Consider the following 13,100-nt stretch of genomic DNA (forward strand, 5'->3'; position numbering starts at 1 on the left):
TATTGCATGGAGGACTTCAGTTAGAACTCATGCATGTGACTTCTGTGTAGTTGGATGTGGAGTTGATGGATTTGTGTTCAGTTTGACTTAGTTGAACTAGTTGTATTTAGTCTAACTAAAGAATACACTAGTGATGAGTTGTGTGAATTGATTGTTAATTAATTCACTAATTATTAACTCATAAAGCAACTAAATAATACATCAGTTAGCACAGTGCATGGACAATTCAACAGAGACAGGTGTTAGAGGTAAGTGAAAGGGTAAGTTGTGACTATCAGTTGTGCATGAGATTTTGCACATGCATGGATTGAGTAATGCCAATGAGGTTTGCACAGTGTGGGCCAATATCTAGGCAATTGTAGCTTGTGCTCACGTGATTTTCACTTTGGATTGTGCAGTGGAGGTAGGAAAAGCAGCGGAGGAGATTTGAACTTGTGACTTGTTCGGATCTGAGCTAGTTTTGTGTGTAACAGGTGGAGATAGTACTGAGTACTTGTGAGGAGTATTGTACTATGTATTGTTACATGTTCTCAATCATTATAATATATAGATAGTGTGGGTTTTTCAACTGTATACTTTCCTCGGGTTACATACTGTGTTAATGTGCGCATGCGATTGATGTTTCATTGTTTTTAATGCTGCTAAATTGATGATCAATGTAGAGGAGATTATGTATTGTGCATGTATTCTGTAATAGTGTATAATCAGGATAATCTCTGTGAATAAGTGTCATATTATTGAAAATTTATACGTGGTATCAGCGCAGAGTTGATCATCAGATTTATTATTCAGAAAGTGATTACATTTTATTTCTTCAGGCAGAGTCTGTAATCGGGGCAGGTAGCTTCTGGATTCATCCTTCTTTTGGAAGGTGAGATATCCGGTGAATGCCCATACAGTCAATCTTTGTACGAGAAATACTTTGTTCTCACGAATTTTAGATCAGAAGCGGTTGAGTTTTGCGCTAGTGGAATTCGAATTTGCAGTAGAGTTTTCTTGGTGTCAAAGTTGAAATGTCTTTCTACGGATTGCGATTGGAGTATGCTCTTGAAGGCAGCTCGAACTATATTGCATGGAAAGACAGGATGGAGGCGGTGTTAGATGACAATGGGCTGAAGGAGTTCATAGAGGTTGAGGTCCCAAATCTTACTGATGCTGCTGAAGCTGTGGTTTGGCAAAAGAAGACAGCAAAGTGTCGAAGGATTCTGTTGGAGGGCGTGAAGGATCACATTATGTCCAGCCTGCATGGAAAGGCTTCTCCATATTTCATGTGGAAAGCGTTGACAGATTTATTCCTAAGCAAGAGTGACCAAAGGAAGTTGGCGCTCAAGGATAAACTCAGAAACATTAAGTGTGACAATGGAGACAGTATGCCCAAGTATCTCACGAAGTTCACCCAATGTCGGGATGAGCTGGGAACTGTGGGGGTGACTGTCGATGATGAGGACCTGGTGAGCTTGGCTCTCCTTGGTCTTCCGAAGAGTTGGCATTCCTATCAAGACTCTGTCAATGATCGGGAGAAATTGCCAGGATGGGAGAGACTTTGGTCAGATCTTGTGCAAGAGGAGATCAGACGGAGCACCAGAGATAGTTCTTCATCCATGCATGATGAGGAGAACTGTGCCTTAGCGAGTAAGGTGAAGAAGGAGAAGGAGAAGGGTTCTCTTTCCGAATCCAGTTCTCCCAATGATGGGAAGAAGGTTGACAAGTCGAAGGTGAGATGCTTTCATTGTCATGAGTTGGGCCATTATGCTACTAATTGCCCAAAGAAGAAATCCAAGAAGGGATTCGGGGAAGGATCTGAAGGTGAGGCACTTGCTTCATAGTTTGAGTTGGATTTCACACTCTTTGCATGCATGGTTTCATCCATGGTGGGAAGTGGTTGGTTTCTTGACAGTGGAGCTTCTTTCCACATGACCGGTGACAAGAGTTTGTTTAGTACTTTGGAGGAGAAAGATCTCCAGATACTTATAGCGATGGGTAATGATGAGAAGTATAGTGTCTCAGGTATAGGCACGGTTATTTTTCAGAGGGAGCATGGAGCTCACATTACCTTGACCGATGTCAAGTATGTACTAGGACTGAAGAGAAACTTGGTGTCGATCGCGATGCTGGAAGACAAAGGCTATGATGTAGTCTTCAGTAAGGGAAAGGTTTTCCTTAGACACATCATCACTAGACAGGTGAAGCAGATTGGTTCACGAGTCAAGAACATGTATGCTCTTGAGGTTCAACATGCATGCAAAGCCTTGAGCAGCGAGGCAACTGATGGATACTTAGTGGTTGAGAGGGAGCGTATATTACCTCTCAACATGCAGAGCCAGAAGAAGGCTCAGACGATTGTGGAGGATCCACGATTGGTGCAGCAGCTTCAGGAGGTTATGGAGCAGCCACAACAAGGGAAGCTGAGAGGAGATCGAGTAGAGACATATACTCATGCAGAGACCTCCAGTAGGGGGAAACTTCGAGCCAGGTGGGCAGAGGGATCACGTGCATCCATACCTCCAGGTAGGAGGTGGGGTGATGTGGATTGATTGTCCCAAGGAGGAGGGGTAGGATCCTTGAGGTACCCAACCTCTTGGATGAGACCTTGCTACGGGAGCCCCGATGTGGAGTAGCAGGAACTGAATGATTGGGTAGAGACAGATGCGGATGGAGCGGCAGAGAGAGCGACAGTGTAGGGAATCCCAGGACAGCGCATAGCTAGCAGGCTGCAACAATGCGAGAGGCACAAGTGTTTTGCACAGTGCTAGGTGGCACAGAGAAGTGTGCAATGGTGCAAGATGCATGGAGATGTTGCAGTAGCGCAGATGTCAGAGAGGGAGCACTTGTCAGCAATAGGTAGAGCTTCAGCATCAGAGTATGTTCCTAGCCTATCAAAGTGGTCAGTTGGGAGTGTTTTTGTTCCAAGTGTTGTTGGAGCAAGTGGACCGAGCAAATGTGTTGCATGCAGAACATTCCAGAGTTGCAGGATAGGGGTTGCAGATAATCCATATATTTTTGAGAGGGAGTGTTGAAAATGCAACAAGAAGATGGAGCTTAGTGAAAAGAAGTCGCCTTCACTGAGTGGGCCCGCTGGCTATTTTTGGCGCAAAGTCTATTTTTAGACTATGTCTATTTTTAGACATATGGATCATGGTCTATGAGTTGCAGGATGTTGTTTAAGGATGATTGGACATGTTGGGAAAAATAGATGGACTTCTATTTTTTGGTTTACAGCGGAGTGATCAAAGTCTATTTTTAGACTGCTAGGCTAAAAATAGAAACAGTCAAATATTATTAGCCCTTAGTAATATTTGGACACTAAGCATTATCTTATTCTCTTGGAGCACTTCAGTTCGAGCTACAGATGTGGCACATGCAGCTGACAGAGGGAATCACGTGGTTTCTTATGTGTTAGTTGAGCTATTGCATGGAGGACTTCAGTTAGAACTCATGCATGTGAGTTCTGTGGAGTTGGATGTGGAGTTGATGGAGTTGTGTTCAATTTGACTTAGTTGAACTAGTTGTATTTAGTCTAACTAAAGAATACACTAGTGATGAGTTGTGTGAATTGATTGTTAATTAATTCACTAATTATTAACTCGGTGCATGGACAGTTCAACAAAGGCAGGTGTTAGAGGCAAGTGAAAGGGTGAGTTGTGACTATCAATTGTGCATGAGATTTTGCACATGCATGGATTGAGTAATGCCAATGAAGTTTGCACTGTGTGGGCCAATATACAGGCAATTGTAGCTTGTGCTCATGTGATTTTCACTTTGGATTGTGCAGTGGAGGCAGGAAAAGTAGCGGAGGAGATTTGAACTTGTGACTTGTTCGGATCTGAGCTAGTTTTGTGTGTAACAGGTGGAGATAGTAATGAGTACTTGTGAGGAGTATTGCACTATGTATTGTTACATTTTCTCAATCATTATAATATACAGATAGTGTGGGGTTTTCAACTGTATGCTTTCCCCGAGTTACATACTGTGTTAATGTGCGCATGAAATTGATGTTTCATTGTTTTTAATGCTGCTAAATTGATGATCAACGTAGAGGATATTATGTATTGTGCATGTATTCCACAATAGTGTATAATCAGGATAATCTCTGTGAATAAGTGTCATATTATTCAAAATTTCTACAACACATAATTTGTTGAGTGTGGGGCAGATACTTGAAAAGGGATATTTAATTGTTTTCAAGAACAAGCAACGCATAATCTATGATAAAAATGATCACAGTAAAATTATTGCTAAGACTAATATGTTGCAAAACAGAATTTTTTCTCTCAATCTCCCTTGTGAAGCAAGTACAACATTAAATATTGCTTATGATGATAGTTCCTAGCTATGGCACATAAGATATGGACATTTGAATATGAAAGGCTTGAAATTGTTATATAACGAGCAAATGGTCAAAGGGTTACCACTTATTGGTTCCACCGATAAAGTCTGTGAAGGGTGTATTCTTGGTAAGCAACATAGTGATTCATTTCTAGTAGGAAAATCATGGAGAGCAAGTAAACAACTGGAACTAGTGCATGCAGATATATGTGGTCCTATGCAAACCTTTTCTCTCAACAAAAATAATTATTTCATTACTTTTGTGAATGATTTTAGTAGAAGAACACGGGTATATTTCATTAAAGAAAAATATGATGCATTTGTCATATTTCAAAAATTTAAATCTCTTGTGGAAAAACAAAGTGGTTATTGTCTAAAAACATTACGCACATATAGAGGGGGAGAATTCACTTCTAATAAGTTTGATTCTTGTTGTAAAATTAATGGAATTCAAAGGCAATTGACAGCTAGTTATACTCCCCAACAGAATGGCATTGTTGAATGTAAGAATAGAACAATTGTTGAGATGGCTAGGAGCATGATGAAAGGTAAAAACCTTCCAAACATTTTTTGGGCTAAAGCTGTAGCTACATATGTTTATTTGCTTAATAGATGCCCAACAAGAAGTGTGCAAAATATTACCCCTTATGAAGCATGGTGTGGAAGAAAACCCAATATTTCTCATTTAAGAGTCTTTGGTTGCATTGCCTATGCTCATGTTCCTACTGAAAAGAGAAGAAAGCTTGATGATAAAAGTGTGAAATGCATTTTTATTGGATATTGTGAGGAAACCAAAGGTTATAGATTGTACAATCTACAAACTGAAAAATTAATGATTAGCCGTGATGTGTTATTTGATGAGAAAGAAGAATGGTAGTGGAATCATGATGTGCAACAACAAACTCCAAGTATTGTTGTACAAGAAGATAAATCTTTTGTTTCTGGAAATCCATCCAGTAATCAAAATACTACAGAGGCCACATGCACTCCATCATCTTTTTCTACTTCAAGTCCTGTTTCAAGTCCAAGTCCTCCTCCAAAAAGGACAAAATATTTAAATGAAATCTATGGTTATACTAATTTTTCTTTGATGTCTCAGATTGAAGCAAAACCAAGATGTTTTGAAGATGCAATAAAAGAGTTAGTTTGATGCAAAGCAATGGATGAAGAGATGGCAACAATTAAAAAGAATGCAACATGGGAGCTTGTGGATCCTCCTACTAAAAAGGAAGTCATTGGGGTGAAATGGTTGTATAAAACCAAGTATGCAGCTGATGGATCAATACAAAGGCATAAAGCAAGGTTAGTAGAAAAGGAATATACTCAACAACCAAGTATTGACTATAATGAAACATATGCTCCTGTTGCAAGATTTGATACAATCATAACTATTTTGGCATTGGCAGCACAATATAAATTGTTAGTTTATCAATTTGATGTTAAATCAACCTTTCTAAATGGTGAACTGAAAGAAGATGTATATGTTCACAAGCCCCAAGGATATGAAGAAGCAGAAAATGAATACAAAGTCTACAAACTGAAAAAGGCTCTTTATGGGCTTAAACAAGCTCCAAGAGCATGGTATAGCAGAATTGGCACTTATTTTTTGAAAAAGTGGTTTAATAGAAGTGAAAATAAACACACATTATATATCAAGTCAAATGGTAATGATATAATAATTGTGTGCTTATATGTAGATGACTTGATATACACATCTTCAAGTGATTTGTTAGTGGAAGAGTTCAAGAAGGCTATGATGACTGAATTTGAAATAACTAATTTGGGTTTGCTCCATTATTTTCTTGGCATATAAGTGACATCGATGATCGATGGAATTTTTATTTCACAAGAAAAATATGTTTCAAATCTTCTTAAAAAATGGAAAATGGGAAATTGTAAACCCATGAGCACACCCATGAATACAAATGAATTTTTTTTTGTAGAAGATGGAGCTGAAAAGGTAGATGCTCAATCCTATAGGAGTCTGGTAGGAAGTTTTTTGTATCTTACTACCACTAGGCCTGATATTATGCATGCAGTAGGCTTGATTTCCAGATTCATGCAAAGTCCAAGTAAGATTCATTTTGGAGCAGCAAAAAGAATTTTGAGGTATGTTTGTGGAACAAGAAATTATGGAATTTGGTATACTTCATCAAATAATTTAGGGTTGATTGGTTATACAAATAGTGACTGGGCTGGATCTTTTTGATGATAGAAAAATCACTTCAGGTTATGTATTCAGCCTTGGATCAGGTGCAATATTATGGTCTTCAAAGAAGCAACCAACTATTTCATTGTCTTCTATAGAGGCAGAGTATATTGCAGCAACAACAACAACATGTGAAGCAATTTGGTTGAAGAAAGTATTGATAGATCTAAAACAAGAAGCAAAATATGACACAGCTATTTACTATGACAACTTGTCTACCATTGCCATAACTAAAAGTCCAATGTTTCATAATCGCACCAAACACATTGATATCAAATATCATTTCATAAGAGACTATGTGGCAAAAGGAGAAATTCAAATAAAGTTTTGTACAACAAATGAACAACTTGCAGATATATTTACCAAAGCACTACCTAAAGGGAAGTTCGAATACTTAAGGGATATGCTTGGAATCACCTCATTAAGCATTAAGGGGGAGTGTTGAGGATAATGCTTAAAATAAAGCTATGTAATTGCTGACAAATTAGCCAACAAATTTTGTGTTCTGAGTTATCAGAATTAGGACAACAAATTTATAGATGTAGTCAGTGATCATTCAACAAATTATTAGGGACAGTAGATTAGTCAGATAATGGATAATGAAATTAGAAATATGTGGGCTATATAATAATGTATTCATTGCTCCTATGGAGATATGAGATTCCAATGAGAGTTTAGCTCATGGATTGAGAATTAGAGTTCTTTGTTCATTAGTTTTGTTTATGTTTTCATATGCATGCTCTTGCTAGATTTAACATAATAATTTCCAATTTATACTTTATAAACAAAAACCTATATCTAGAATAAAGAACTCCCAAAACTTGGAATAGTTAGAAAAATGACAACTTCTTGGTTGTAGAGACTTATCCTCTATTTCTTCCTTCTTTGATTCAGATCAATAACAATTTCCAATTTATACTTTCTAAAATCTAGAATAACAAACTCCTAAACTTGGAATAGTTAGAAAAACAACAACTTCTTGGTTATATCCACGCGTAGAAAAATCACAATTTCATGTTAACGTTGGATATACAATTTCAACCATCATAAAAACTGAAACGCCTTGCTACACTCTTATTTTTATCCACATGAATTGTTTGCAGTGAGTGTTTACATGATAATGTAAACATGAATCTTTTTGTAACCATGAATTGATACATGGATTTACATGAACCGGGCATCTTTAGGTCTATTTTAGATTTTAAAAATATTTTTGAATCTCATATTTTTATGTCAATCTCTCAGAATAGGTAGAAAATCTCATAATCAAGAGAAAGATCAAACAATCGAAATAAATTCAGCAACATGATCTCCATATCCAAAATTTAACTCATTCTCTGTATAATAACACACCTGCTTTATATACACGGCTCAAAGATCACCATCTTTGTCTTCGTATTCGATAAGGATAGTGAACCAGTAGTCATTGGCACTTCCATTCACGTTGAATGCAAATATAATATAATATAAAACGAGGAGGGCTGTGAAGCAGCAAGTCCCTGCCAATGCAAAAAGTTTCAAACATGCTGAGAGACTTGTACAGATATAGACAACCAAAACAGTCAGTTTTTCAAACACGCTGAGAGGCTTGTACATGATATAGACAACCAATTCCAAGACCAGTAAAACAGGCATCCAGATACAATAACTTCAAGCTCGCCGGGAGATAAGGCCGATAAACAACCCACATTCCTGCCTTTAGTGCAGATGAGAAGAGGAAGATACTGGTTCATTCAAGTTGATCCCGCAGTTTGTCTTCAGCCATAGTGATTGTGCATAGGTATTTTCGAGATTGTCATGGCTATAAAAATCTTCTCCCCCAGCACACAAACAACCTTTGAAGATTTCATTTGCAAAGTGCTTCATGGGTACTTTTCAGTGCATGTCTGACTTCTAGAAGAGACAAGTCAACAGCTAATTTCACTTACCATGTAAAATCACTAGAAATCAGATACATGTGAAAGATCTGCCAAGCAACCTATACGAATTGATAACTCCAACTCTGCTGAATATTCTATTTGTCAAGAAGAAGGTGCAATATTCTACCCTATCAACAGTTTTTTGGGAATCATATTTTTGCCATGATGCTGCTGGCTTGGTTTGGACCACCACTGCACAACAAGTTTCGAGCAGTGTTGTGAGACCTGGTTAAGACCCCTGAGACTTTCTATGTGTCTCCAGCTCAATCCTGAAATGGGTAATCAGTATAAGCTTGGCCTGAAACTTGACTGAAAGTGGAAATTGCCAAAACCCATTGAATGCCTAAGCAAATTGAAGTTTCGATACTGTCACTTGTACGGATACTCTGTTAACCTGAATTGTAAGGTCTTAGTGACAACAGAAATCCAACTTACATTCAACAGGAATGACAATTCTGCTTCCAAAGGGGAAAGGAGGGATAGCATGTTCTCCTTCCAAAGGAGGCAGGAATAGGCTTAGATGCTCAAAGTTCAAAGCCTGAAGAAGATACCTAGGATGACAGGTATGTTTTAAATCACCAAGGGAGGGTTTTTAAGCATGTATGCTATCCCAAAGTCTTGCATCGTCGTCCAAGGAAGGAAGCCCAAATCTGTTACATCGTCATCCGAGGAAGGAAGCCCAGAATCTGTTAACAAGAAACAGAAGCAAAATGAAGCAAAAGAAGGGACAAGCTATAACAAGAAACAACATAATCCACCTGTCTTTTTTTCAAACTACATTTCCATGTGACTGTGAAACACTTCTCGGCAGGAAATCCATGACTAAGGAGGCAGAGCATGTGTTTTGGGAACTTCACATTGATGGTTGACAAAGGTATCGAATCACAACTCAAAATTGAGAAAACTAATTCAACAACACGACATTGTGCTTTCAAAGAGAAAGATGCAACATGTGGCTTGTTGAGCCATGATGCAACAACTATGAGCAAAATCAGAAATAGAGAGCGATTTGCAAATGAATATATGGTAAACTGCAAAAAGAACAATAGGTAAAAACCATTCAACTTTGAAAAACAATGTAAGATGATCATATTACAATCTAAATGGATCTCAAATTACAAGAAGTAGATTAAAATAGGAAATTCAATATAACTGATTGCTCAATATTAAATAGAACATCATATTTCTTACAAAATGATGATTGAAAGGGATCTTAAAATGCAAGCAGATTATCTTTGAAGTAGCTAAATGTCCCGTGTCTGTAGCCTATGGGGCAAGAACTGATCGCATAGAGAGAGATAACTGAATATTAGCCCTTAGGAATTTCTTACTGCAATGAATCCAATATTGCAGCTGAATACAATAAGACTGTAAATGAATAGATAAGTTGAAATAAGTCTACAAGATAAATTCCTTACTAAAATTGAGTACTACAAATATGAAGTTGCTGCAGATATCTGTCGGTTCTCTCAAATTCATCTTCTAGTGAGATTTCTTGTTCCTAATGAAAATAACTTGAGGCTTAGAAGTTAGAACAGACATTAATTATTTTTATTTCTTGGCTTGCAGAGGGCTTTCTGCCATTAAGACTGGAGCGTGATTAAATCTGCTCTGAATACTGCATATATATTTGAGCAATATCAAGGAGAAAATTCTCAAAATGAGGCACTCCACGTTGGATTCAGGAATACTGTTATCCATTTGCAATTTTGCACAGTTCATAATTGTTAAGAATAGAACTGTCAATTTCAAGCCCATTGATACAAAGCACTGGAAAGTGATAGAATAATAATAATTACACCTTTTTTTATTGCTAGTGCTTCATTGAACAAACTTTCTAGTGTCTCCCATTGACCTAAAATTGACACAATTTTTGTTCTCTTTTCACTGCTTAGTCAAGTTACTCAGAATAGATAGACTCTAGAGCACACTTTTGGGTCCCGAAAATAGGTTGAAAACAAATTAACTCCCAACTACCAGCATGAAACACCAACAGGGAAAAATTGAATGAAATCAAACTACTCCCAACTACTAGCATAAATTTTCAGTCTTTTAGCCTAAAATTATAACAATGCTTACTGTTACAAATGAAAGTTGATGGCATCAAAAGTAACATCATCTATCTGGTAGACAGTAATTAAGGAATGCTTCAGAAGCTATGGCTTTTGCTAACTCACTTAGAGAGGTTATAAAATATAACTTTAGTTTGCCATTGTCACTGCTTAGTCAAGCTAATCTGAATAGATAGAGGACACTTACAGATCCTAAAACTAGGCTAGGAACAAATTAACTCAAGCAAGTCATTAAAAACTAGAAGCTAAAGCACATTGCATGATGATGGAGTCATTCTCAAGAAAACACCAACAAGAACATATTGAATGACATCAAACTAGTGCCAACTACGAGCATGAATTTCAGTCTTTTGGTCTAGAATGATAACAATGGTTAATGTTGAAAATGACAGCTCATGGCATTATAAGTAATATCATTAGCTTGGCAGACAGTGATTAAAAAATGCTTCAGAGGCTACACCTTTTGCTAACTCACTGAAGTGAAGTTATCGATGAATTCCAGAATGAGCTCTGGAAAAGTTTTAAACAACAGTGCACATTCAGGTCCTGTGAGTAGTTAATTCTGGATTGGGTGCAAATAAGGCTATCGAAGTTACAGTCCAATTGGTGTAGTTCGGAAGTTTTTACTATAACTGTGTTTACCTTCTATATCATAAATGCTTAGTTTTTGAAATGAAATGAAAAACCAAATGATACCTTCAGATCCAAACTTTCAGCATACCAAAGCAACATGTGCCTGCACAATTCTTTTGAACTGTTCAATTTGAAGGAATTTATGAGGCCATTATTTTAATTTTTTTTATGAGAACCAAAGACATTTATCAGAATATCTAAAACTAGACACAAAGCTCCTGACTGACCTTCATCCAAAGAATACAATGCTCCACAAGATTAAGAGGCTCCCGCATCTAAAATCATCAATCCAAAAGAATGTGATTGCAATTGTCGTGCTACAAAGTTTAAAATATCTACCTTTTGACTAATAAGATAATTAAAATAGGATTAGGAAACAATGGATAGAATGATCAACAAACAATGAAGCTTTTTCTTTATTCATCTTGTGATAAAGGGTCCGGTTGCAATAAAGAATAAACTCGACAGTCAATATAACATTGATCCAGTGCCGAAGTTGTTATTCACCAGGGTTTAATTTTTGTTATGGTCTTCACTACATGTGCTGCATGAATTTCAAAGGGATGAGGGTGGGTGGAATCTCAGGCAAGTTTGGTGGAATAGATACACCTAAGCTAAAGGAAGTTCACTCTTTGTGGTGCAGCCCTGAACCACTTTCATAAGATAAAAGGAAAATCAAACTATATCACATTGGTACATGACATGATACCTGTGAGAACAAGATCAACAACCCTTCCTGCGTAATCTAGACATTGGCATCATTCTTGTTCTTGCCTTCGGTATCTGGGTTTTGTCCAAGTAACCTACTCGGATCTTCATCTCCATCTAAGACCTTCTTCCGAGCCTCCTTTACCTTAAGTGACTGCAATTTCAAATGATTGTAGAAGCAAACCCCCAAGAAAGCCAAGCCATACCCTAACAGATTAATACCAGTCACTCTGTCCTTTATAACAGACCATGATAAGGCAATCAGGAGCCAGTCCTTGACAACACCTACAACGTTCATTGTAAGGGCCGATGTCTTACCAACCAAAAGAAAAACTGCCAAGTTCAGCAGAAATGCACATGCACGGTTGGAACTAAAAGGCCTCACATCTAGATAAAATGAAGAAGAGGTTGCTATAACCGGGAACTCAATTATTGCCCAAGGGATTGACAGAAATACAAAAAAACAAGGGGAAACATAGTACAATGATGTTATTGGATTCAGACTAATCCCCTTAGTGGTCAAAAGTATTTGAATCAAGACTAACCGTGTCGCCTTAAAAACCACAGCACCCAATTGCAACATGACACCCCTGGAATTGAACTGGGCTTCCCCATATGCAGCAATGGCAACCCCTAAAGAGATTCCAACCATGTTGCCCATAGTCTTTGAACTGAAACACTCCTTTCCCAACAAAACTCCAATGGAATACACTGCAACAGGCATGAGGGCCTTAAGCATCTGTATAAGAACAAGGCCAAGGTAGGAATGAACAAGACCGAGGTTAAGGAGGGCATGAGGCTGAGGAATGAACAAGGTTGAGGTTAAGGATGGCAGAGTTTTGATAAATGGAACGATGAGACACATGGCCTTCATGGTAGGTCCCACATAACATTTTGTGTAGGATGATTAATATGCTATGTGGTAGCTATAATTTATAAAATTTGCATTTTGCATGCGCTACACGTGCCTTCTGCCTCACTGAGAAGTGTAACTAGAGAACGATTGAATTGAAGAAACTCAATTTCCAAACACAAACACATAGTTTTTCAGCAGATGGACTGGGAAATCTAACCGGGCTCACCACCAGAGGTATAACTAAAGAACTAGTGCCTTTAGAGAAACTCAGCAGCCAAACACAATATTTCACTGCAGTTGCTTTCCTTTTCTTTCCTGTGGCAGAAGATTCATTCTAGTTAGCTATAGAGGATCATCGTGGGGGCTTTAAGGAGGAA

At 37.7% G+C, this 13,100-nt stretch overlaps 1 protein-coding gene across 1 annotated transcript; it reads right to left on the reverse strand.

Moving 5' to 3' along the window:
* Nucleotides 1–11,900: 11,900 nt before the first annotated feature.
* On the reverse strand, nucleotides 11,901–12,606 carry LOC149255476 (putative sugar phosphate/phosphate translocator At5g25400). Its single transcript, XM_089457238.1, has 2 exons — nucleotides 12,413–12,606; nucleotides 11,901–12,152 (listed from the first exon to the last, which is right to left on the reverse strand). Exons 1-2 carry the CDS (start codon nucleotides 12,480–12,482, stop codon nucleotides 11,905–11,907), a joined length of 318 nt encoding a protein of 105 aa, XP_089313364.1. The 5' UTR covers nucleotides 12,483–12,606; the 3' UTR covers nucleotides 11,901–11,904.
* Nucleotides 12,607–13,100: the final 494 nt, after the last annotated feature.

The sequence above is a fragment of the Pinus tabuliformis genome, chromosome 7, assembly GCF_031772625.1.
Source record: "Pinus tabuliformis cultivar Carrire ecotype Pingquan chromosome 7, CPIR1, whole genome shotgun sequence".
NCBI classification, from domain to species: domain Eukaryota; kingdom Viridiplantae; phylum Streptophyta; class Pinopsida; order Pinales; family Pinaceae; genus Pinus; species Pinus tabuliformis.

Bases quoted from the DNA above. Each gene is read 5' to 3' on its own strand.
- LOC149255476 (XM_089457238.1), bottom strand. From the start codon at position 12,482: ATGGGGAAGCCCAGTTCAATTCCAGGGGTGTCATGTTGCAATTGGGTG. The intron at 12,153-12,412 runs GTTAGTCTTGAT...TGAACGTTGTAG, and splicing joins GTGGTTTTTAAGGCGACACG to GTGTTGTCAAGGACTGGCTC.